Consider the following 22,813-nt stretch of genomic DNA (forward strand, 5'->3'; position numbering starts at 1 on the left):
GGAGCTCCTTACAAGCCCACTTACTCCCAAACACAGACAGGCATAACTTCAGTGTCATAGTGTGGATACTCTCCCTCTTCCAGTAATCCAGAAAAAAAGACGTGTATCTGTGCACTTAGTGTCCTTCCTCATTCTCTAGGAAAGCTGGAGGAGGGAGGAGAGCTTGTTCTGAAAAAGGAGCTCCTGGCCCTAGCTGTGACCAGTTATTCCATGAAAATACAGCGTGTGTAAGGCACACAAGAGCTGTTATTTCTCTGAATGGTCAAAGAGAGAGAATACCTTTTGTTCATATTTCAAATTTATAGGTATAAAAAAGAGATAATTTTGCTTCTAAGTAATGTTGAGGTTTTCCAGATTAAAAACAAACGAACAAACAAAAAACCCCACCCACACAAATACAAAAAATCACAATTATCTGAAATACCATAAGTATTTTTGTCAATTACAAAAAGTTAACCAATTTCACTTGCCAGCTAGGCACAGTAGATTTCTCTTACCCCCCTTAATCTCACTTCCTATAGCTATTATAGTAGCAGCAGAATTGGTTTGTACAGCGAGATCAAAATAAACATCGTGCAGGGAGCCATGCATAAAAGTGAGAAAAATACCACTTCTCAGGAACGACTCGTTTTCTTTTGTATATTTAACCAGCTGCCAAGAGCAATGCTTGTGCAAAACCCTTTCTTTCCCTCCTCTGCAAACTCAACCGATGCTTTCTGAACACCTGCTCTTACAGTTTCTTTTTTTTTCCTGCCTAAATAACCACTGACCTCAAAGCAACATCCTGTGTCCTAGTGAGAGAAAGACGCAGCAGGATTAACATGTTAACATCGCCATCCTTTGGAGTGAGCATGCATGTTCAATTTAGAGTGTGTGCTTACAGGTAGCACGTCAAATCCTCAGGTGGGATGTGTTATCAAGCATCTGAAATGCTGTCACATCTGTGTTTTCCATGAACTGATGCTGAATCAAGTGTTTAAATTGGAGTTTAAATAGGGAGTAAAGTGCTAACTTTCTCATTATATATTACAGTGGCTGTCAGTGCCCTGAAAATAACAATGGTTGGGAATTCTCTCAGAATACTCTTGACCGCAAAATGAGAATATTCCTGCCTGTGCTCAGCACTATGATGGCTGCATTTTCCAAACTCAGATTCTTGTTTGACCAGAGCGTGAAAGTTTTTGGTAAACTAAGCACACAGTAATATGTATCCGCTTACAGTTTTATTATACTCTGAAAACGAATGGAATTGATGGAAAAGTCTGTAAAGAACTGTTGATTTTAACTAATAAACCATATTTTTGTCCTTCAGTTATCTACATATTTGATGCTTTGTCTGGAAAACCACTGGGTGATGGAAAGCCTCTAACCCATAAGGTAAGATGAAAGCTGGAGAGTCTCTTTTTTGTTATATTTTGAAATTAATAATCAATAATGCTTTGCCTGATATTAATATATTTAATAACCCATTAAAGTTTATGATCTTAATACAGAGCAGCTTGACAACTCTAGTTTACTCTTATAAAATAAAAAGTTAGATTCTCTATGCAGTGTTCATGTACCAAGGGATTTACTCTAGGTTGTATTCAGTTATTGGAGTGTTTTTCACCTGCACATGAGAGACTGAAACTACAGGGGGGATCAACATTTATCTGCTTTTACTTTTGGACTGCCATTTCTATTTCTGTAGTCTTCTGTAGTAAATTCCTAAACTCTGAGCTCTTCTCTGCTACAGTTCTGTCCTACTCTGCATGAAATTCAATTTATATAATGCTTCATTCAATAGAGACAACACATAAAAAAAAAAAAAGTCTGTGCAATCCAGTTTTTCAAGAGTTTTGTGCCTTGTTTTTAGGAAATCATTTGTTTGAATATCATGTTTTCCATGGTATGAAATTCCAAAATAAAAATGAGATATTTTCATGTTTCTTTTTAGACAGAAATCGTGGAGATTGCTTTGGACCAGAAAGGACTTACAAGTGAAAGAAAAATAGCTTTTATTGATAAGAACAGGGACCTTTATATCACTTCAGTTAAAAGGTTTGGGAAAGAACAGAAGATTGTCAAAATAGGTGAGAAAAAAATCTAAATAACATAAATCAGCATGCTACCAGGGAAACAGATCTTTATCTAGTATAAGAGACAAAATTTTGCTTTGTAATTATTAGTGAGATTGGACTTGAAAAACACATTGGGAATAGTCCTGTGGCTTTCATATGATACAGTGATAGCAACAATTTTAATACGTTTTATCTAAATTCTGGGAACTCTTTCATCAGTTACATGTAAAGGAGTTGTTAACATTTAATTGCTCATTACTGCATAACAGGGTAAGCAACTAAGAGGATATAGCAGAAGGATGTATTCAGAATAATTCAAGCTGTTTGAATACAGAATATTTCAGACATTTTCTTGTAAAAGCAAACACTTTGGTTTATATTTTTTTAATTGAAAGTCTAAATTCTGTGGACAGTTGCATGATCCAGTCCAGTAGAGTTTCAGGAAGTATACATTTATTTTGAATGTTCTTGTGCAACTGAATCTGATTCTGTTATCTTTAAATTAAGGAACAATGGTTCAAACGTTGGCTTGGAATGACACATCTAACATACTCTGTGGGATTCAGGATACCCGTTTTACAGTCTGGTACTACCCCAACACGGTCTACGTAGATAAAGATCTTTTGACAAAAACTCTATATGAAAAAGATGCAAGGTAATATATCCTTATATATAAACATAGTCTATTTTTTAACGAGTTTACTCATTCCTTAAATAATTATGTTAGTTTTGGCATTTGAAGGAGGAGAAGCCAGGTTGCACCTTTCAAAATTACTTCAACGTTACCATAATTTGATTAGGAAGTGAGGAAAAAGTGTTTTATGAAGTAGACCATAAAGTCTGGAGTTGAAATAATGAAGCGCAATTTAAAAGTAGAATAACATCTTGATGCAGAAGCAAAATTTTAATCAGATATCTTAAAATATTGTCTTAGTTATTTAGAAAAAAAAATAATAATTGATCTGTTTAAAGTATCTGTTGATCTGTTGTAAATCAATAGTATCAAGACATTTGGTCATGCATAACATTATTTCTAGCTCATCATATTTACTTTCCATGTTTAATTCAGCATGTATATGTGATAGGAAACTTTTCATAAAGAAAACCTGAATTCATAGTTTCATTCTAAGAGTTATGGGAACCTGAATATATTTCTACTGGAAAATATATGTAACCTGGTTTTTGCATGTTTTGCATTTGCGTTACAGCCAGTGAACGTACATAGCTATCATTTTGTTTTTAGAGAACGATACAGCTACACCAGGTATAACTATTGAATAACTAGGTGCTTAAATTTGTATATGCTTTGAAAATAAAGTATAATCATGCTTTAATTTTGAAAGCAAAGATTCCTTTAAGTTGCTAATGTTCTTTTCAGTACAAAAGAAGTGAATATTAACTGACCTTTCTTTCTCTACACAGTGAATTTAGCAAAAATCCCCAGATCGTACATTTTGTAGGAAATCAAATAACAATTAGGAGAGCAGATGGCTCACTTATTCACCTTAATATTTCACCTTACCCTGTGATTCTTCATGAGTATGTTAGTAGTTCTAAATGGGAAGATGCTGTCAGATTATGTCGCTTCGTCAAGGTAAATTTTAATAATCGGCAACATTCAGATACAATTTCACTGATGTGTTTTGTTTGTTTTCAAATATTACTTTAATAATCCTGATTGCATGTCAGATGTTAGATCTTATTTCCATTCTGCTTTGTGGTTGATGACTGGGGGCTGGTGAAAAATTATGCAGGTCTTATTTTTATTCTCACCTCCAATGGATTAAACATAGGTACTCACAGCAGCTAATAATAAGCTTAAGTTTTTGGCCTTAAATATAACTGATTAAAAATACTCTGTATCTCCACATACAGTTGTCTAGTATATTTTCATATTCTATTCCACTTTTTTTTTTCCTTCGCTTTCTTTGGTATGTATTTAGGCAACAGCAACAGATGAGGTGAGTCTGGCAGTCTTTAAACAGAAAAATCCCACTAAACCATGCCTCCTTCCCCCTGTTTCATAGAATCATAGAATCACAGACTGGTTTGGGTTGGAAGGAACCTCAAACCCCCTGCTGTGGGCAGGGACCTCTCCCACCAGCCCAGGCTGCCCAAATCCCATCCAGCGTGGCCTTGAGCACTGCCAGGGATGGGGCAGCCCCAGCTTCTCAGGGCAGCCTGCTCCCATGCCTCACTCCCTCATAGTGAAGATTTTCTTCTTAATATCTAATTTAAACCTAACCTTGTTTAGTTTAAAGCCACTACCCCCTGTCCTGTCACTGCACTCCCTGACAGTCCCTCCCCAGCTTTCCTGCAGCCCCCTGTAGGTACTGGAAGGCCCCCATAAGGTCTCCCTGGAGCCCCTTCTTCTCTAGGCTGAACAACCACAGCTCCCTCAGCCTCTCTTTGTAGGAGAGGTGCTCCAGCCTCTGGTCATCCTCGTAGACATGCTCTAGCAGGTCCATCCGTGTCTTTCTTGGCTATGAGCCCCCGAGCTGGACGCAGTACTGCAGGCTGGGGCTCATGAGAGCACAGTAGCTCTAGCTGTTCTAGCTACTTTGCTTGCTACTCCTAGAAAACAACTTAGCACTTCTGTATGATTATCATGACATTAAATGTGTATTTGCTTTATAAATCAATACATATCCAGATAATTTGAGAAGTATAATTTTTTTGTGTTGCCCTTTTAATAGTAGGCTTCTATTCCGTAATTTGTTAGTGGGAACTGGGATTTTCAGTGTAGTACAATGTTAACTTTCTCAATAATCTATTTGCAGCATCCTTAAAAATAGAAAAAAAAAACCTGTATAAGTAGTAATATTAATAGTATTGTTTCTTTCTGTTGATAGTGAAGCTGTAGCTGTAGGTAAACTGTCTGTATTTTGTTGACTTTATGGGTCTTACCAGTTGTTTATCATTCAAAAGTGATTGGAAGTCAGGATATGGGAAAATGTTCAGAGCATACTCAGTGTGGCTGTTTATTCTTACTTAAATCAGCAGATCTCTGCAGCTTTTAAAAACCTATTTACATTACAAAAAAATGATTATTTTCAAATTTACTATCAAGCATACTTAACAAAAACATTAAAAGTCAAGTTAATTCTGAGTGCATATGAACAGACAAGTGCATTCAAAATGATATTTTTGAATATAACCAGCTGGTGGTTTCAGATATTGTATCTTAAGATACTCTAAGTTAAGTAGTAGGTCTTTTGTTGTAGTGTAGTTAAATGTGAAAAAGGAGGACACGAAAATATTAAGATTTTCCTAAATGTTTTTCTGAGTTTGTGGGGTTTCCTTTAGAGTGCACAAAAAAAGCAAAAGGCATGAAAATAGAGAACAGGGTGTAATATTATCACCATTACCACCAAGCTTTCCAAATTCTTAATTCTAAACATAAAATAACTGAAAATATCACAAAGGAGATGGAAATTTTGAAGCTTTTATTTACTTTTCAGCAGGTTCATAATCTGTTCCACTATCAAGTATTTTGTTCCTTTCCCTTACCTTTATCACAAGTGTACTACAAATGACCAATTATTGCTATTGTCAGCATTATGGTTCCAGTAGTTATTAGTGAAGCCAGGTTGGTATGAACCAGGTTAAAATAATTATTTTAACCTTCCTCAGTGCTCCGGTGTCCAGTGTATTTCCACAAGTAGTGATGGGGACACCAATGATGAGGTTGTAAAATAATGCTATGGCAAGAGTTCATTACTGGCCGAGATGGTGAAAACTAATGATTCACTCAGCCACACTGTCAGTCTCAGCGGATCACAACATCAGAGATTTCAGTGAGGAATATCGGAGAAATGATTAAATAGTGGATTTCTAATAAGAGGCTTAGACCACACTGCAGTGAAGGGCATACTGAGGAATATTGTATTTGTACATTATTTTCAGGACTTATATTCTTCCTTTGAGTAGTCATTCTTGGTATAATGCTAAATATTTGAAGTTTGAGGAATTGCCTTTTTTTTTTAATTATTTCAGGATCAAACTATGTGGGCATGTTTAGCAGCTATGGCAGTTGCCAATAAAGATATGGCTACAGCAGAAATTGCCTATGCATCAATTGGTGAGGTAAGAAAACAGAGTTAACTATTGCTGAGTGAAATAGTTGCAAAATTGATTTAATTATTTGATTTCCCTTATTAAACTATTGTACATCTCATTAACAGATTGACAAAGTTCAGTATATCAATTTCATCAAAGATCTTCCATCAAAAGAGTCAAGGATGGCTCATATACTCCTCTTCAGTGGAAACACACAAGAAGCTGAAACCCTGCTTCTTCAAACAGGCCTTATTTATCAAGCTATTCAAGTCAACATTAATCTTTACAACTGGGATAGGTAGTATTTCTTTAAACACAGTATGTTTATAAGCAGTCTTATGAAGGTAACCTGTAAGTATTTTTAGTTAACTGTGTTATTGCAGATGCTTTTCTCATTAATTTTCTGTCTGTAATTGTTCCAAGCTGTAAAAAGATTATCACAATAATTAAAGAAGTAAAATTAATTGTTTTCTATCAGATCTAGAAGATAAAATTGTTCTGTGATAAAAAGTCTGAAACATGCTTAGAAGCACATTTAAGTAGCATTTTACTTTTTTTATGTTAACATAGAAAAGTCCCTAGCAATACCTCAAATTGTGTGTGACCCCCAAAGAACTAAAGCTGTTTTGAAATGTCTTGTTGCTAAAAATAGGTATGTGGCTGCTCGGACTCCCAGCACTGTGTAGGTGGATGAAATATGAATTAGGAATGAGAAAACAAAGTAGGAATTTCTCCTTTAAACAAGAACCCATGTTTTCTAAAAGAATCTTCTGAAGCTATTTACTACTAATTGCCCTGTTATGATGTGCATTTCACTGTGGGCAAAACATTTTTCCCTCTCATATCTGTATTTTTGATCATGTTGCTTAATATGCGTCATGTAAAAAGTAAACTTTTCAAGTGTTAAGTATTCCTTATACAATTCAGATGAAAGCAGACATGAGGGTGATCAATTATCCTAGTCCAATGGCTAGTCTTTCCCACCTATATAATATTCTTAAATGCTGTGTAGCCTACGCTGTAAATGCATATGGTCATTCCTGACTAGTATAAAGTTATGAAAAATGATTAATTTTGCCCCTTTTATCGAGTGCTGAACTCTAAGCATTCTTCTTCTGTTTCCTTAAATTAAGATTCTTATTGTCAAGCGCCAATGATGTGATGAGGTTGTCAACAGAAATAAATAGTTGGATATTTTTCATAGCATGCATCATAAAGTAGACGGTCACATTCACTGGCTACTTTCAACCTACCAACCTGTGATGGTTACTAATGTGAAACCGCTTGGCACTACAGATTAAGAATCTTTGCCTGCAGCCCAAATGCCGTTCAGCGTATTGTTTTGCAAAACCGTGGTGATTGTAGTAGTGCCAGAACGTTCATATAGCCTGACAAGCCCGTTTCTGTTTTATTCCAGGGCGCTAGAGCTAGCAGTAAAGCACAAGACACATGTTGACACAGTCCTGGCTTATCGACAAAAGTTCCTAGAGGACTTTGGTAAAAAAGAAACAAACAAAAGATTTTTGCAGTATGCAGAAGGTGTAAGTATTCCATGGGGTTATTCCTATAGCTTTAGATCAGCCTGTTCTTTGTAACCATTTTGAGGGCAGAATTATTTTTGCATTTTTCCTTCTTTGGTTCAAATGTGGACACAAATCTCAAGATTTTACATCTGATTGAGTGCAAATTCATAGCTTGATGTGTGGCTACTTGCCTAGTCATCATTGTGCGTGTGTTTTATTTGAAGGCACAGATATGGAATGTACCTATTTAGTATCTGGCAAAGATCGTACAAATGAAGGCACGGTTGTTTTCTATAATCAGGGAGCTAGAACTTAGTATGGTTGAATGCAGACCTCTTAAATGTCTTCAGCATTTTTACATACTTTTATGGATGGCAACAATAACAAACTTTGAAGGTAACCATATATATGTTAAGAGTGGACTATGAACTGTTCTGCCAAATATGATAAATAGCTGTATATAATATTTCTTCAAACCTCTGGAAAGCCTCTCCATAATCATTAGGTTATTTCAATGTATTAGCATTTCACAGATCTTTAAGTAGAGATCATATACTGTTCATAAGCTAAAAGTATCTCAGATTCCACCGGAGTATCTTCAGTGTGTTACCTTGATGAGAGGTACCACGTGTACCTTAGACAGCAATTTCACTGAGCAGCCCTTATGTCCCTCCTGCTCTTCCCCTTGCTGTTCCTAAGCACTTTGAGGGTGCACCTATGAAAAGAGAAGTACTTCAACAGATCCCTTCAGCCACAGTAGCTGATGGATCAAGAACTGCATCTGAGCTGTTAGCTCAGATCCTTTAATTGGGCAGTGCCCATTACTTCCAATAAGGCTCGATTTCTAATGTAAGTCATTAACTTTTAGCACTTCTGAGAAGGTTTCACTTCATAAGCAAGAATAAAAATCTGCACGATATCTAGCTGCCTGATGAACTGTTCTACAGTACTTTACCTAGAAAATGCAGAAAAATAACAGAACGGATTCCAACCACTCTTATTGTGCAGCATTTTCAGCTGCTGAGCTAAAAGTATGTCTTCTATGTACTTTAGATCCATTACTGAGCAAAAATCATATTAATCCCCTGATGCTTCTGAAAGACACTTTTTAGATAATACTGTCTTGTCTTTAAATCATCAAGAGAGCTGGAAGGGTTCCTAAGCAATAACATCTTGTCAGTGACAGGGTGTGAGCAGAGTGATGTGAGTAGAGCCTGTGTAGGGGTTTCACCTTACACTCAGTCTTGAAGATTGGGTGTTAGAGTGTGGGAAGTTCCTGGAGTCAACAAGTCCCTGAGCTGTATTCCGTATCCATGTCCTGGAGGTCTTGTCTGCTGGATCTGAAGCTAGGAGGGGACCTACCTAATGAAGTCAGTCTGATGCGGTTGGCTACTGTGGTAAGTAAATTCCTAACGCAGCCTGTCAAACTCAAGCAGCAAATTTGGAAGAAAATGATGAGGACATCAAAGAGAAAATCAACTTTTTGTGTTGCTATTCCATCCCTGGGAAAAGAAAGATCCCTCACATTTTTTTTCTCACCACCAAAAACTCCTCCAGGCTTAAGAACCAAGGTCTTTATGTCTTTTCTATACTGCAGCTGAGACTACTGATCTGTGATCAGATATGGAATCTAAACAATGTGCTTAGTTGTTATATCTCACGTCTTTATATATAAGGTATTATGTACCTAATATGTATACTGAGAATCTATATCTTGGCAGTTACTAGGTGTCACTGGCAAGGCTTGTTGGCTTCCCTGGCAAGTAGCTCTCTGGGCTAGATGGTAGAATTAGCCCTTTCCATGGTATGTTTAGCATCTGCGTGACATCTGTTAAAGCAAACACATTCTTTCTTAGAGCTCCATAAAGATTTCAGTCATCAGATCCAAAGCACCTGGACCCAGCAAATGCATCCTGAATTGAGGGATTAACCTTTTCACATGAGAATGTGGGTATTGCAGTTACATCTTCCCTGGCAGGGAATCTTCCTTATTTCATGACTTAGTTAACAGGATAACAGCTACTCTGGAAATTCCCTGTGCAGCACTTGAGATTTTTTTCCCCATCGTATCTTTGACAGTCTTCATTCTCCAGCAGGGAAACTGAACTCTGCAATTACTTTTTTGTCCAGTTTTTGGACATGTTTTTGTAGTCATCAACTGCACCATGATCCATGCTTTCTTGTCAGGTATTTTTGGATACAAAGACAACTATTGTACCCAACCGTACCATGGATGTTGTACTGTATCTATTGTCTGAAGTTTCACTGAAGTAGAATACAACCAGAAGACAACAATTCCCTGCAGCTGGAGAAAAACCTACAGAAAGATAAAACACTTGGTGTAGAAGACAAATTTCAGGCAGAAGTCTGATTTCTGTTAGATCAAATAACTAGTGTACATATGGCAGATGCCATATGTAATATGTTTACTTGGCTGACTTTAGGTGCAGTTAAAAGATGCTATTGCATGTTATTGATAAAGGGCTCTATTCTGAGCAATAGGACAGATAAGTCACTTTCATTACAGTTAAGTTAGACGTAAGCTGATGCAGCTTATTTTCCTGTTTTATTTATTTATTTATTTATTACACAATAAGACGTAAATATTTTTTAAAATAATGTCAAGTTTTCTTTTAATTTAAAGGTGGAAAGCTCAGTTTGCTAGAACTCAACTGTGCCTTGGTACATTCCGTTAGCGTAAGCTGACATCCATGAAGAGCTATATAAAGATCAGCAAGGTCACTTCATAACTTCAGATTCTCCTGCCAGTGAACAGCTGCCTGACCTATCTGTACAATATTATTCGACCTTGTTGTATTCACTTTTCTGTTCTTGCAGCTGGAAGTTGACTGGAATAAAATCAAAGCCAAAATAGAGATGGAAATTGCTAAAGAAAGAGAACGAGCAGCAGCCAGTGCCACAGCGCGAGCAAGTGTAACTGTGCAGCAGTAACTGTCCTTTTGGCAATATTAGTAAGTGCTTCGTGAGTATTTTGTGCTGGCGTATTTTGACAAACAAGTAAAAATCAATCAACGTTTTGCAGGAACAGGAGTTAGAGTTGATGTCGTTCTTGTTAATTGTTGGGTGACAGGCAGAATTATTTACTACAGTCTCACTTCAGGCTGGATGTACTTTCTGATGCCCTAAGTCCAGTGAACAGTCACACTGTAATCCATAATAAGTACGTACGAGAAAAAGGGGAAGCTTTTGTCTTTCCATTGCTGGCTTTTAAATTTTCATTGCCATTTAAATTGTTTAACATTGGTTGCCCCTAGTTCTGATTTCCCTGTTTAAGCAACCAGTTAAGCAATCTGGTTATTGTAATCTGGCTATTTCTGCAACCTCAGGGGCCTCTGAGAAGACGTGTTTAAATTGCCTTGAAATGAGCTGTAAGCATTGAGAATTAAAAAAAACAGGTTGCACTTCTCAGTTACAGAAGAATATTTCACTTGCAGTTGTACAGTTCTGGTAGTACCTAGTTCTGCTAATATCTATCTATTAGCAAGTTCTTCAACAGATGATTTCAGATTGCTTCAGCAACTCAGGTTTGTCTCTTAGCAAACAATTTCATAACAAAGAGTATTTTCCAAGGTAGGTTAAACTGTTCAATATACTGTGGAAGTTGCTTTGACTGTTGTTTGAAGTAATGAACAGCATTATAGGCTGGTTTTGTAGCATCTAGCATATTTAATTGACAATGATATTCAGAGCTTCCTAAAGGTTAAAATACCATATTCACTTAAAGTAGGCAAGAGCTTTACCAAAGAGCTGCCCAAAGCATTTGATTTTAAAATGCTGTTTTTATATGTGTTATTTCATCAATACATACTTTGTTGTCTTCTACATGAGAAAGTGACTGCATGTGTTAGGTGTTCTTTATAGAAGCCTTTTGCAGTATAAAGATGTGAGCAGGTTATTCAGAACTGATGTTTTAGAATAATCCTTCAAATGTTACCATCAAAATGTTAAATATCTATATATCGGGTGAATTTCTTGTGTTTTGTAAATGACCCTTTGACACTTTTTTTGCACAGTTCATCAATTTCATAATAAAAATAATCAAATAAAGCGTGGGCTTTTTTAATGTAGCCAACAGATGAATTATTAGGTGATCTCCTAATTGATTTGCCTTGTTGCTAAATAAAACAACAATTTTGGTGTAGCTCCTTTGAAGCTCCCAAGTACATCAGGCACGTGTGACAGTGAACACCTTCTTCACCTTCTATTGACTTGCAGAGAGCACTTACTAGTTGCAGAATTGAGCCCAAAATATCACTAATGGCAAGTGTTTAATGTTAGATTTATAAAGCCTGGCTCACGTTTGTGATGCAATGTAAGAAATTTGTGGAAACCAAGGTGGTGGTGATAAAAAGTCCAGTATCTCAAGAGAGGTCTCTCCCAGCCTCGCTTTTGCTGTCTGCAGGTGGGAGCCCTGCAGTTGGCTGTTGCAGCATGGGGCTGGGGATTCCAAGAAGTTAATGCATGTGATGTGCTTGGACAGCAGAAAGGTTGGCAAATTATAGCTTTAAAGGATTTCAACCCCCAAACCAAGAAATCTTAAGGAATGGCACGGCATTTTGAAGTATTCTTATTCCCTTACGGACAGATGAAGTCACTCAGCTCTGCACATCCAGCCAGATGCTCATCCACACAAGCTGGACCAGACTCCCCGTGCCCGCTGAGCTTGGCCCTACCCAAGAGAGCTGGAAGGAGAGCATCCTCGGCCCTGCTGGAAACTGGCAGAGCTGATGAGGACCATTGACGGGCCAAGGAATTGGTTGGCAAAGCAGAGTACAGATGCAGCTGCACAGCTCTCACCGAATTTAACAGAAACTGCCCAGAAAGGAGCTGACCCGGGTTTCAGAGGCGAGGGGCTTCGGTGAGATGTGCACAGTTAGCACAGCTGTGCAGGGAGCCTCCCTGGCTCTGCCTTAAGCTGCGCTGGGATGTCATCCAAACCTATCAGCCTGCACTCGGGTAAAAGATAAAATTTGCTCTTGTAGATAGCAAAAAATGTCCTGAAATCCTGAGGGACTTGGTCTTGCTATTTCTGCAGAAAGCACGTAGCTTCTATTTACCAGTGAGTGGCAATACTGATGGTAGACGGGGGACAGAAAAGAGCCTTCCATAGAATTATGATGTGCTGGTACTTCAGGTTCCAAAAGAAGCAAAATAGGAACCGAAAAGTTGCTGTTACACTGACAAAGTGAGCCCTAGGAATGGCGAATGCCTCAAAGCTGTGAACTCCTCCAAGCAGTGAAGTAATCTGAGAGCCATATCCTACCGGCCTGGTGCCAGCCGTTACAGGATTTTGGGGGGATATCTGGCAAATCTGCCTGAAAAGTAACGTAAGCCCCCGCCGTGTTTGTTTTGGGCCACTCGACTGAAACGATAACCTCCTTTACCATTTAGCTCTTCGGAGAAAAGCTGGGAATTTTCACCCCGTGAGAACAGAAGGCAGCGCTTTGGCAAGACGCGGGTGTCTCCTTGCAGCTGGGTGAGGCCAGAACTGAGCCCACGGGCAGAATTGGTCCCACAGCTGAGGCTGAGCAAGGGGCGCGAGGCAAACGGCTGCAGAAGCAGAGGTAAAATGCTGCGAGGTGAGCACGGCAGCCCCAGCAGGACCCGACTGTGTTGAAAAGGGGACAGATTTCAATGACATTACAGCACGGTACGCTGGGAGGCTAATTTGGCTCGTTACAGCCGCATTGTTTTCAGTTGCCTTATTTCACTTCAGAATAGTCAAAGCTATAAATAGCAAATAATGGAAGAGCTGGCAGCTTTTTAAAACAGATCTCTTGGTAAATGGTGGCATTATTTAAAAATTGAAGGAAAAATGATTTAAAAAAAAATCATTTATTTGTGTATTAATATTCCAGGATTGACTCGAGGCATTAAATACAGGGCTGGGGCAGGGATGGGAGCTGCCAAGGTACCCAAGGGCATGGAGACAGACGGCACCCGAGGTACTGGGACGAGCAGGACATGGGGACAAGTGGTACCTGAGGGCATGGGGATGAGCCTGAGGTTGTGGGGACAAACGGTACCTGAGGGCATGGGGATGTACCCGAGGATGCAGGGCTGAGAGGTACCCAAGGGCACGGGGATGAGCAGTTCCTGAGCCCTGAGCGCCCGTGCTGCTGGGGGCCCGCTCCACCCCGTATCCATCCACGTGTTCCGCAATAACCCCAGACCTCGGCTGTGTTTTTTGCTGATTCCCATCAGCTCAACTGCAAAACTCCTCAGGCTAGAGAGCAAGCTCTTCTAGCCGTGGAAAAACTCAGTAACGTGAAACACGGCAAAAAATGACCAGCACTTTTCTGCTTGGCTTCCTTTTAGGCGATCAGGCCAGATCTGATAGGCAGCAGCTAAGCCACCTACGTGCTGTCACGTGTGCCAGGTCAGCTTCCTTTGTCCTGTTTACTCGACCTGCAGTGATTTCAGTGCTGATACCCGTAAGCGATACTCCTGCTGTCACCCTCGCGTTTGGGTAGTCTCACCCCAACCGCATCTGCTGCAGGTTTTGCAGGGCTCAGGATCGAGGACGGTGAGAAAAGCTTCCCTACAGAACAGCACTGGGCAGAGGCTGCAGGGACCAACGAGCTGAGCACGAGTAACTCATCGCCAGCTGCCCCATCACCGTGCCGCCCCCCCAGAGCTGCAGGTGCCCGGGGCTCCAGCAAACACCTGGGCTGCCGAGCGGTTTCTGGGAAGGAGCCGCCGAAGTCGCTTTCCTCCAGTTTTTGGGGGATGCGCAATTATCGATCCTGCAAATGACCCCCGCAGAAATGCATCGATCCCTTTGGAGCAGCAGATCGTTAAATACTTGACTTCCAGATCTTCCAAGTGGTGCCAAGGAGCTGACCGGGCACAATTTTATTTTATTTTGGGCTTAGTTTTCCCAGCAACCATTGGCATGTGTAACACCAAACCCGTCTTCATGGGAGCCCACTACATAAACTGCTCTTTGTAGAACGAAGCTTCACATCTGCCTTTCTTTTTCTTTTATGTTTCCTCCAGATATGGGAAAACTAACTGGGGGAAAGCAAGCCGAAGCTGGGGCTTCTCATTTTGCCAAGACCCCGGAAGCCTCAGTGCAGCGAGCAGCACTGTGAGCAGAAGTGATCCCGCGGCTCGTGGATGACCATCTAGGTTTGTGACAGAAGCGACCTCAACCCTTGATGGGCTTCACAACATTCAAAGCGTTTTGTCAAAGTAAAGAACAAGTAGTTTGAAAAATTTCTGTAAAAACAGAAGCTCATAAAAATGCCCAGCCGCAGCTTGCTTTCAAGCGCAGCTCAGTTCGGGCGAGCTCTGAATTGCTTGAATTAAAAACACATAGCTGGGCTCCGTGACTTCATATTTTCTGAGCACATCTGTAACTGCAATAAGGCTTAGGAAACAAGAAGATGACTCTGCATATGTATGAAAAAAAAAAAAAGCCATTACCTCACAGCCCAGAAATCTCTACTGCCAGCAAATATTTTCTTTTAGACTATTAAAAAAAAGGGAAAGTGAGAGAGAGAGGCTCAAACACTCATGCATGACTGTGATTCCTTCCCAGACTAGGTCATTTCTTCTGCTTAACAATTCTGGATGTTCTCCAGAAGCAAAATGTGTTTTCTTCAAATAAATAAAATGTGGAAATATCGCAGCAAACTTGTATCGATATCAAGTGTGCTGTCAGGCATCCCAGTTTCCATGTCGCAGTTCTGGACTTTTTTATTCCTTCTATTCAAAATAAGCATCTGCAAAGTTGGATCACGCCAGTTCTCCCCCTGCAATACCTCATTGCAATCTGGGACTCGAAGCCTTCGATCTGTGGGAAGGCTCCCGTTCATTCACTGGCTTTGGCCGAGGCTTTCCAGCGTTACCACCGGCGAGCGTCTCCTCGCACAACGCTCACACGACAAAGTCGCTCGTGTAACGGGCACGATTTGCTCCCACGGCTGTTTTCCTTCGGAGCCAAAGGTATTGATTTCTGCAGGTGATCCAGGATTATGGCCCGGGCTCAGCACCGTCCAGGAGCAGAGGTTTCGTTTCGAGGCCCCTGCTGGCAGCCCATCGGCAGCGTGCTGCTGGCCGCAGTGTTCCACTTCAACACACCAACGCTGAAATATATTAAAACGCGGTAACAACTAAAAGGCAATAAAGAACAATTTGTCACAGCTGGAAGGATCGCTGCCGTGGCCTGGAATAATGAAATATCTTTTTTTTTTTTTAAACAGGGGGCAACATTTTTCCAAGCCACAGTCCTCGTTAGTCACGCCGGTTCTCAAGGGGCGGCAGAGATACAGTCATGAATTTCTGAGATGATTTCATCTCACTGTTATTTACAACTTAGCCCAAAAGCTCAGCCTCTTCCTATTATTTGTGGTTAAATATAGCAGCGGATTCTTTCCCATTCCTTTTGCTCTCGGAGCGGTTTCTCTGCCACCCACACGAATCGCATGAGTCAGAAGGCACACGAAGGAGCCGTTCCCATCTGGCCGGGCCCTCGCTGGCTGCGTTTGCACATCCCAAGGTCACCCCGAGCATCAGGAGGTGAAATAATGTCTGTCTGCTCGCAACCGGGGCTTACCTGGGGTGCCGTGAGCCCGGGGGCACAGGGACGGTCCTGCCCTCCTCCGGCTCCACATCCCCTGCCGCATCCCGGCCACTCTGTTGCATCCCCGTGCAGGGGTTTCAGGTGCCCCCCAGTTTTTATTCCTGCCAAGGAGAGGGTTACCAGGAACTGGGCAAAGCCCCAGGCAAGCTGGAAAACCTCTCCTTTTCCCTTCTTGCCCTTCCCTTACGGGAAGATGCTTTCATTACGCAGAGCATTTCCCACCCCAGAGCTGCCAACACCACTCCGTCCCCGGAGCCCCTTTGGGATGCGGCAGCCAGAGGGGTTTTTGCTGGGGATAAATCCAACATCTACCCGAAATGAGGCCGGTCAGGGCATCACCTGAATAGCAGGTCAATAGGATGTTTAAAATAAGAAAAAGGAGAAAAAATGCCGATGGTTTCAGTGGGAGGTGAGGGATGTGCTCAGCTCCGGCACGGGCTGGCGTGCATCCCACCTCGCTCCCACGGAAAGCATCCCTGCGTGACGCTGCTGGATGAAAACCACGGAAAGCTCAGCAGCGAGGCCGGGGGGGCTGCGGAGTCGGGGGCAGCACGGAGGCTCGGCCTCCGCGGGGGAGGACGGCGGGGTGGGGGCGGTTTGACCCCTGCTATTTTTACCGCGGCGTTTATTCGCCGTAACTAACCGTGTCGGCACGGAGGTGGTGCAGCGGGGATGCGATCGGCTCGCAAAAACAGGAAAGGCCCCGGTGTGGCCCCCGGCCCCTCCGTCCTCGTGGGGTCCTGCTGGTGACCACCCAGCAGGGCTCCAGCGGGGCTGTTTTCGGCAGCCCACGGCGTGCTGGGACCCTGATGTGAAAGGGCAAACGTTCAGGGTTGGGAAATGAGGCGCGTGGGTCCCATGAAGCTGAAATTGTTGATTTGCTATCTTCCCTCCACCTCTGAACCGGCCCTGGGCTTCTGCACACGCTAGATTTATTAATTCAGTCACATCTGGGGCAGCTGACATTTATATTCTGGAAGTCAGGACAAAAATAAGCGAAATGCATCACAGTTTTGGCGCTGAGAGAGGAAAACGGCAGGATGCTGTGTGAAGAGTTCTGCTGTGAAGCTCAGTCCTGTTCTCACCTGGCACCATGCACGGGCACAGGGTCTATAAGGGCAGGAGCATGGCCTGGGGCGTAGAAATCAGATGTCTGCAGCTGCAGTGATGCACCACATGCATGGAGGAGCTGAAAACGGGCCTGGTGCTCTGGAAAGCCGCTGGATCTGCACAGGGCCATGGAGCAGGTGTCCCCTCCTGGGGCTGAGTGTGTGGGTCCCGGGAGGGTGGCCCCTGGCTGAATTACTTACATTGCTTTCTACATTCCCTTTTTAAAGCCATTATTCAACGTCTCTCCTACTGGTTTGCCACCTGACCGGTACGCTGCTAACTTCGTAAAATCCCATTCTGTGTCCTGGGAACTGGAGTAACCTAATTCTGGCCTTTTCACCTCACAGAAGCTGACGGCTGGTGGTGATTTCGATTCCAAGCGGGCACACACCGTCACGGCCGGTGGTGTGCGTGTGATGTACGTGTGACGCTCTCGGCTGCAGCCCGCCAGACAAAAGCCTGTCTTCATGGCAGAGGGTGGAAATTCACAACAGCTAGTGCCTGTAGATTGTCCAAACGGCTGCACGCAACCAGGGAATCAGAAATAAACAGCGGGCAGACGAACGTGTCATGATGAGTGGTATTTTCTTCAGCTAAAATCCAGGGGTATTTGCTGTGGCCTTGCTCATCCCACCGTCACCTCTCCTGGGGGTCTCTGGATGACATTTGGAGGGGCAAGGCTGGCTCCCTGACCATGGCTGCCCCAAACCCAGCGCCGTCCCTTTCTATACATTTTATCGAACCGATGTGCCTGAGGCTTGAGCTCTGTTTTTCCTCTTTTCATTTTCATTTCCCCCTCCTGTGCAGGCGGCCTGGCTTGTGGCCCAGCTTCCTGTTTGCCACGGGCCGCGGCTGGGCCCTGTCCGTCCTTCCTGCCGCTCCCCGCTCCCTTCCCGACCCCCTTTCCCCTCGCCGTGCCCCCTGTCCCCTCCTGGCTGTCCCGCTCCCTGCCCGCAGCAGCCAGGAGCGGCCAGTCCCTGCCTTTTTTTTAAAGGAAAATAAATAAAAAAGCACCAAAAGCAGCAGAAAGGTCTCAGCGCGCTGCCGTTATTTCCACCTGGCAGCACCTGCTCCTCCGAGGAGCTGAGCCTGCAGCACCTCGGTGCTTCATGGAAATAAAAATCAGTGTTATTATTAAATTAATAAATAAACAGCGCTCTTCCCAAAGGTGCAGTTTTCCCAAAAAGAGAGGGTGGGACTGAGCTATCGAATGCCACAGCGTACAGAGGGCAGTGCCTGCGGTGCACATCGGGGGCCACCTGCCCACCAGGGAGGTGCTGAACCATGCCAAACTGTGCCAAGCCGTTCCATGCTGAGCCGTGCTAAACTGCCACGCGGAGCCATGCCAAACTGAGCTGTGCTGTGCTGAACCATGCCAAACTGTGCCATGCCGAGCCGTGCTGTTTTGAGCTGTGTCGTGCCGTGCTGAGCCATGCCATCCTGTGCCGAGCCGTGCCGTGCCGAGCCATGCCGAGCCGTGCCGTGCCGTGCCGAGCCGTGCCAAGCCGAGCCGTGCCGTGCCGTGCCGTGCCGTGCCGAGCCGTGCCGTGCCGTGCCGTGCCGAGCCGTGCCAAGCCGAGCCGTGCCGAGCCGTGCCGTGCCGTGCCGTGCCGAGCCGTGCCAAGCCGAGCCGTGCCGTGCCGTGCCGTGCCGTGCCGGCCCCAGCCGTGCCGAGCCGTGCCGTGCCGTGCCGTGCCGTGCCGTGCCGAGCCGTGCCGTGCCGTGCTGCGGGCGAGGAGCCGTCGCCCTCTGCCGGCTGCAGCCGTGCCCACGGGCGGTTCGGAGGCGAGGGCCAGGGGGAGCCGGGGCTGTGCCCCTTGCCACGGCGCTGCCGCAGTACCGGGCGGCCGGGGGGGTTCGTGGGGGTGCTTCGGGACCTTGCACGGGCTGCAGAGCAGAGAGGTGAGTTGGTAATGCCAGCTGTCAGGCTTCTTATTCCTATTCCCATTCCCATTCCCATTCCCATTCCTTTTCCTATTCCTATTCCTATTCCCATGCCTATATGCCTATATGCCTATATACCTGTACCTATTCCTATATACCTATATACCTATATTTCTGTGCCTATTCCTAACCTACATACCTATACCTCTCTCCATTCCTACCCCCATACCCATCCCTATACCTATATCTAGAAGCACCAGGCTCCAGCAGGCCTCCTGGCCGCTGCCTCCCGAGCTGAAGGCAGCCCGTTCCAGGCTGAAGCCAGCAGCGAAGGGCTCCCGTACAAGCTGAACGCCCCTCTTGTCGTTTGGATGAAAAGACCGTGATTTTCTGACAGAAGGCGCTCAGCAGCACAGTACAACGTGCTGTCCTGGGCGAACAATAAAGCCCACATCTCGAGCTTGGCACAGGACGCTTTCACAGCCGTCTGTATGAATTTGTGAGCCGCTATTCTCTGAGTACATTCAGGCAAATTCTCCCACTTTGCATACATTTTAACGATCCCCATACATCTCTGGAACACACACACCCTTGTGCTGGTGCACAGTGTGCCGAAAGCAGCAGCAGAATCAAATGCTGACTTAGCTTTTCTTAAAAAAAATACGAGCCCACTGAGGAGGTAGGCAATGAACTGGAGCTCTGAAAATCCTGCAGGGCTGTGACTTGGTGTTCTGGGGCTGGCTCGGGCAGGAACATCTCCGGGACCATGAAGTTCACTAGTCAGGAGCGTTTGCAGCTATTTCTTTGTGTTTCCCTCCTTTTTTTTTTTTTTTTTTTATAGTATTTTATCAAATATATTAGTTGATCAAATACTGCTCAGAAGGAAAATGTGTAGACTGACAATAATAAAATATATATCAGTATATATGACGGTATGTATTTATTTATTTTATATTCATTCCCGGTGAGGAGATCCCTGCCGCAAGGTGCCCAAGGTGCAGGTAGCAGCTCGGGGCGCTGGCCCATGGCAGCTCCCAGGTTCGGGTACCCCAGGCCTCTCCCAGGATGAAAATCATCCTGCAAGCAGTGCAGGCTGGCCGGGCACGTGTTCCCAGCCCCAGCTGCTTGGAAAGAGCAAGTGCCGTTACGGCTGCCCATAAATCACCGCTAATTGCCTGCTGTCCTGGAAAGAAAGATGACTTCTGCCTCTGAAACTGACTGCAGGCCTTGCTCCACCGCTGCGTGGCTCCAGTTTAAACTGGTGAAGGGATGCTGATGCAACGCTGGAATAGTATCCAGTGCTGGGGAATCAGGCCCTCTGTGGAAAAGGCTTAATGTGAGTGTTTTGGACTGGGCACTGGCACTTTGAAAGGCGATCTAGCTGCTCTGCGAATATACAAACAATGTGTGCTGGGCTGGGCCTGCCCTGGGATAATTTAAGAATACTTTGTGTTGGCGTAGTTATCGGGGTGTTTATTGCATGGATATATTTCTTCACCTCTGTGTGAGGGTGCCTGGAAAAAGTCAGGAAAATAACGGCTCCAGACAGCTACCCTCAGCAAGCTGCACGGCACCCAGGGACGATGCCAGGAACATTGGCTCTGCTTTTGCCCCTGTCCAACTTTGCAGCACTTTGCAGCCCCCCGGCAGCTCCGGTTGGGTTACCTGATGTCTGGCCCAGCAGCACGCCAGCCCCACACCACTGATGCCCCGTGCACCTCCAGCTGTCCCACCCCTGAGTGTCTGACAGCAGGACGTGCCAGCAGTATCCTGCAGTTTCGCTGTAAAACAAACACTCTGCTCTTCTTCAACGGCTGATTATATCTGGCCTACAGCCCTTCTGGGAAAGGCAAAGCCACAAGCCCAAACGCTGTGCATTATATGGTTGTCTTTGGTTTCCCATTTCTCTTGTTCTGTCTTGCTTTTCTTTCTTATTTACTCTTCATTGTATCCTATTTTGTGAGCACTTAGTGTCACTTACACACCCGTGTCATTGTTCCTGCGCTCAGGAACTGAACTTTTTCTGCCTCTTTTACTCTGCTACGGGCTCGACTTCCCGGTGCTGATTGCCAGGGGATTTCCTATGGCAACACAGCCATCCTTTTCCTTCTTCCCAGACTGACCCCTGTGTTTCCAGCACTTCACGTGAAGCGGCTTTTCATTTCATCAGGTTTCCATCACACTTTTATGAACGCTCTTTGCAGCCCGGGCCCTTGTACCTTGTTCCTGCAATGTCTGCACGAGCATTTTGGATTTTCCAGACCTTTTAGGCCCTTTGGGTAACAATACTGGCAGCGTGCACGGCCGCACCCAGCAGCCAGGCTGGCAGGGTGTGGGGGCACGGGAGGGGGGGCTCCCAAAGCCAGCTCCAGCCCATTTGACCCCCGGATGGGAGGGCATGGGAGCTGAGCACTTCAAAGGCGCCAGAGCAGCCTCTGAGACTGTGTTTACTTAAATACTTGTGCTTATTTATACAGCTAATCTATTTTTTCTGTCCTTTGCTCGGGGCAGACGCGCGAGCAGCGGGGTGTGCACGGCGGTACCCATCTGTGCCCGGGAGCCGCCTGTGAGGGGGGACGGTGACACCAGACAGTGCCACCCCAGCACACACCAGCACAGTGCCCCATGGAGGACTTTGTGCCCTGTTGCTGACAGGAGAGGAGAGGGTCGGAGGTTGTCATGCTTGGAAGGAGGACGGTTGTGTGATCGGGGCCAGAGGGGCAAATGGGACAGCTCAAAATGGACACTGAAACACTGCTCCTGAAACACCCCCTTCCAAAGGGCTCAGCCGCAGCCCCAGGGGCCTGGGGGACAGCAGCGTGTCCCTCGAGCAAAGAAGGCTGGTGGTGCCCGGTGGCACGAGGCCTCATACGGCCAGCAGGCCGAGGGGAGATCCTGCCCCTCCGTTCTGCACCGGTGAGGCCGCACCTGGAGCGCTGGCTCCAGTTCTGGGCTCCCAGGTGCCAGGGGGACATGGAGCCGCTGGAGCCCAGCATGGGGCCACCAAGCAGGGCCTGGAGCCCTCAGAGGCTGCGGGAGCCGGGGCTGCTCGGCCCAGAGAGGAGGTGGCACCTGGGGAGCTCCCCTGAGGACAGAGCAGAGCTCAGGGGTGCCCAGCACCAGGGGCAGAGGACCTGGGCACAAACTGGATCCCAGGAGGCTTTTTTTTGTTTCTGGGGGGACGAGGCTCATGGTGTTCGCTGGACTCCAGGAGCACTCTGCCACCAAACCGCCCCAGGTGGAGAAGCTTCTCCCTATCAGCCTCTTGTTTAATTAATACGGCCCTGGTGTGCTGCTGCAAGTTTGGGCCGGCTTTGTTCTTTACCCCTTTTATTTACTATTTATTTTTTTTGGTGCAGCAGCAGCCGTGCCAGCACCTCCTGCTGAGGCACGTCCCCCTGCAGGGCAGCCCGGTTCCGGGGGGGGGGGGGAGGCCCAACCCCCCCCCCCCAACCCCCCCCCCCCCCCCCCCCCCCCCGCCGCACGGCGTGGGAGGGCGGGGGGGGGGCCGGGGGCGGTCCCTCCTCTCTCCCTCCTCCCTCTCCCCCCTCTTCCTCCTCCCTCTCCCC

The 22,813-nt window shown here is 45.1% G+C and overlaps 1 protein-coding gene and 1 long non-coding RNA gene across 3 annotated transcripts in view; both read left to right on the forward strand.

Moving 5' to 3' along the window:
• Positions 1-11,730, forward strand: part of IFT80 (intraflagellar transport 80) — a 47,085-nt gene extending 35,355 nt beyond the window's left edge. For both annotated transcript variants that reach the window (XM_035334389.1, XM_035334388.1), the window contains exons 13-20: positions 1,313-1,377; positions 1,937-2,072; positions 2,568-2,715; positions 3,483-3,654; positions 6,057-6,146; positions 6,245-6,417; positions 7,537-7,660; positions 10,481-11,730. In XM_035334389.1, coding sequence (XP_035190280.1) covers positions 1,313-1,377; positions 1,937-2,072; positions 2,568-2,715; positions 3,483-3,654; positions 6,057-6,146; positions 6,245-6,417; positions 7,537-7,660; positions 10,481-10,594 — 1,022 coding nt within the window. In that variant the 3' untranslated portion in view covers positions 10,595-11,730. The remainder of the gene's footprint in view (positions 1-1,312; positions 1,378-1,936; positions 2,073-2,567; positions 2,716-3,482; positions 3,655-6,056; positions 6,147-6,244; positions 6,418-7,536; positions 7,661-10,480) is intronic.
• Positions 11,731-13,517: 1,787 nt separating this feature from the next.
• On the forward strand, positions 13,518-15,083 carry LOC118171349. Its single transcript, XR_004753166.1, has 2 exons — positions 13,518-13,640; positions 13,731-15,083. It is a non-coding gene; the product is annotated as an uncharacterized LOC118171349 (long non-coding RNA).
• Positions 15,084-22,813: the final 7,730 nt, after the last annotated feature.

This window comes from Oxyura jamaicensis, chromosome 9 (assembly GCF_011077185.1).
Source record: "Oxyura jamaicensis isolate SHBP4307 breed ruddy duck chromosome 9, BPBGC_Ojam_1.0, whole genome shotgun sequence".
In the NCBI taxonomy this organism is placed as follows: Eukaryota; Metazoa; Chordata; class Aves; order Anseriformes; family Anatidae; genus Oxyura; species Oxyura jamaicensis.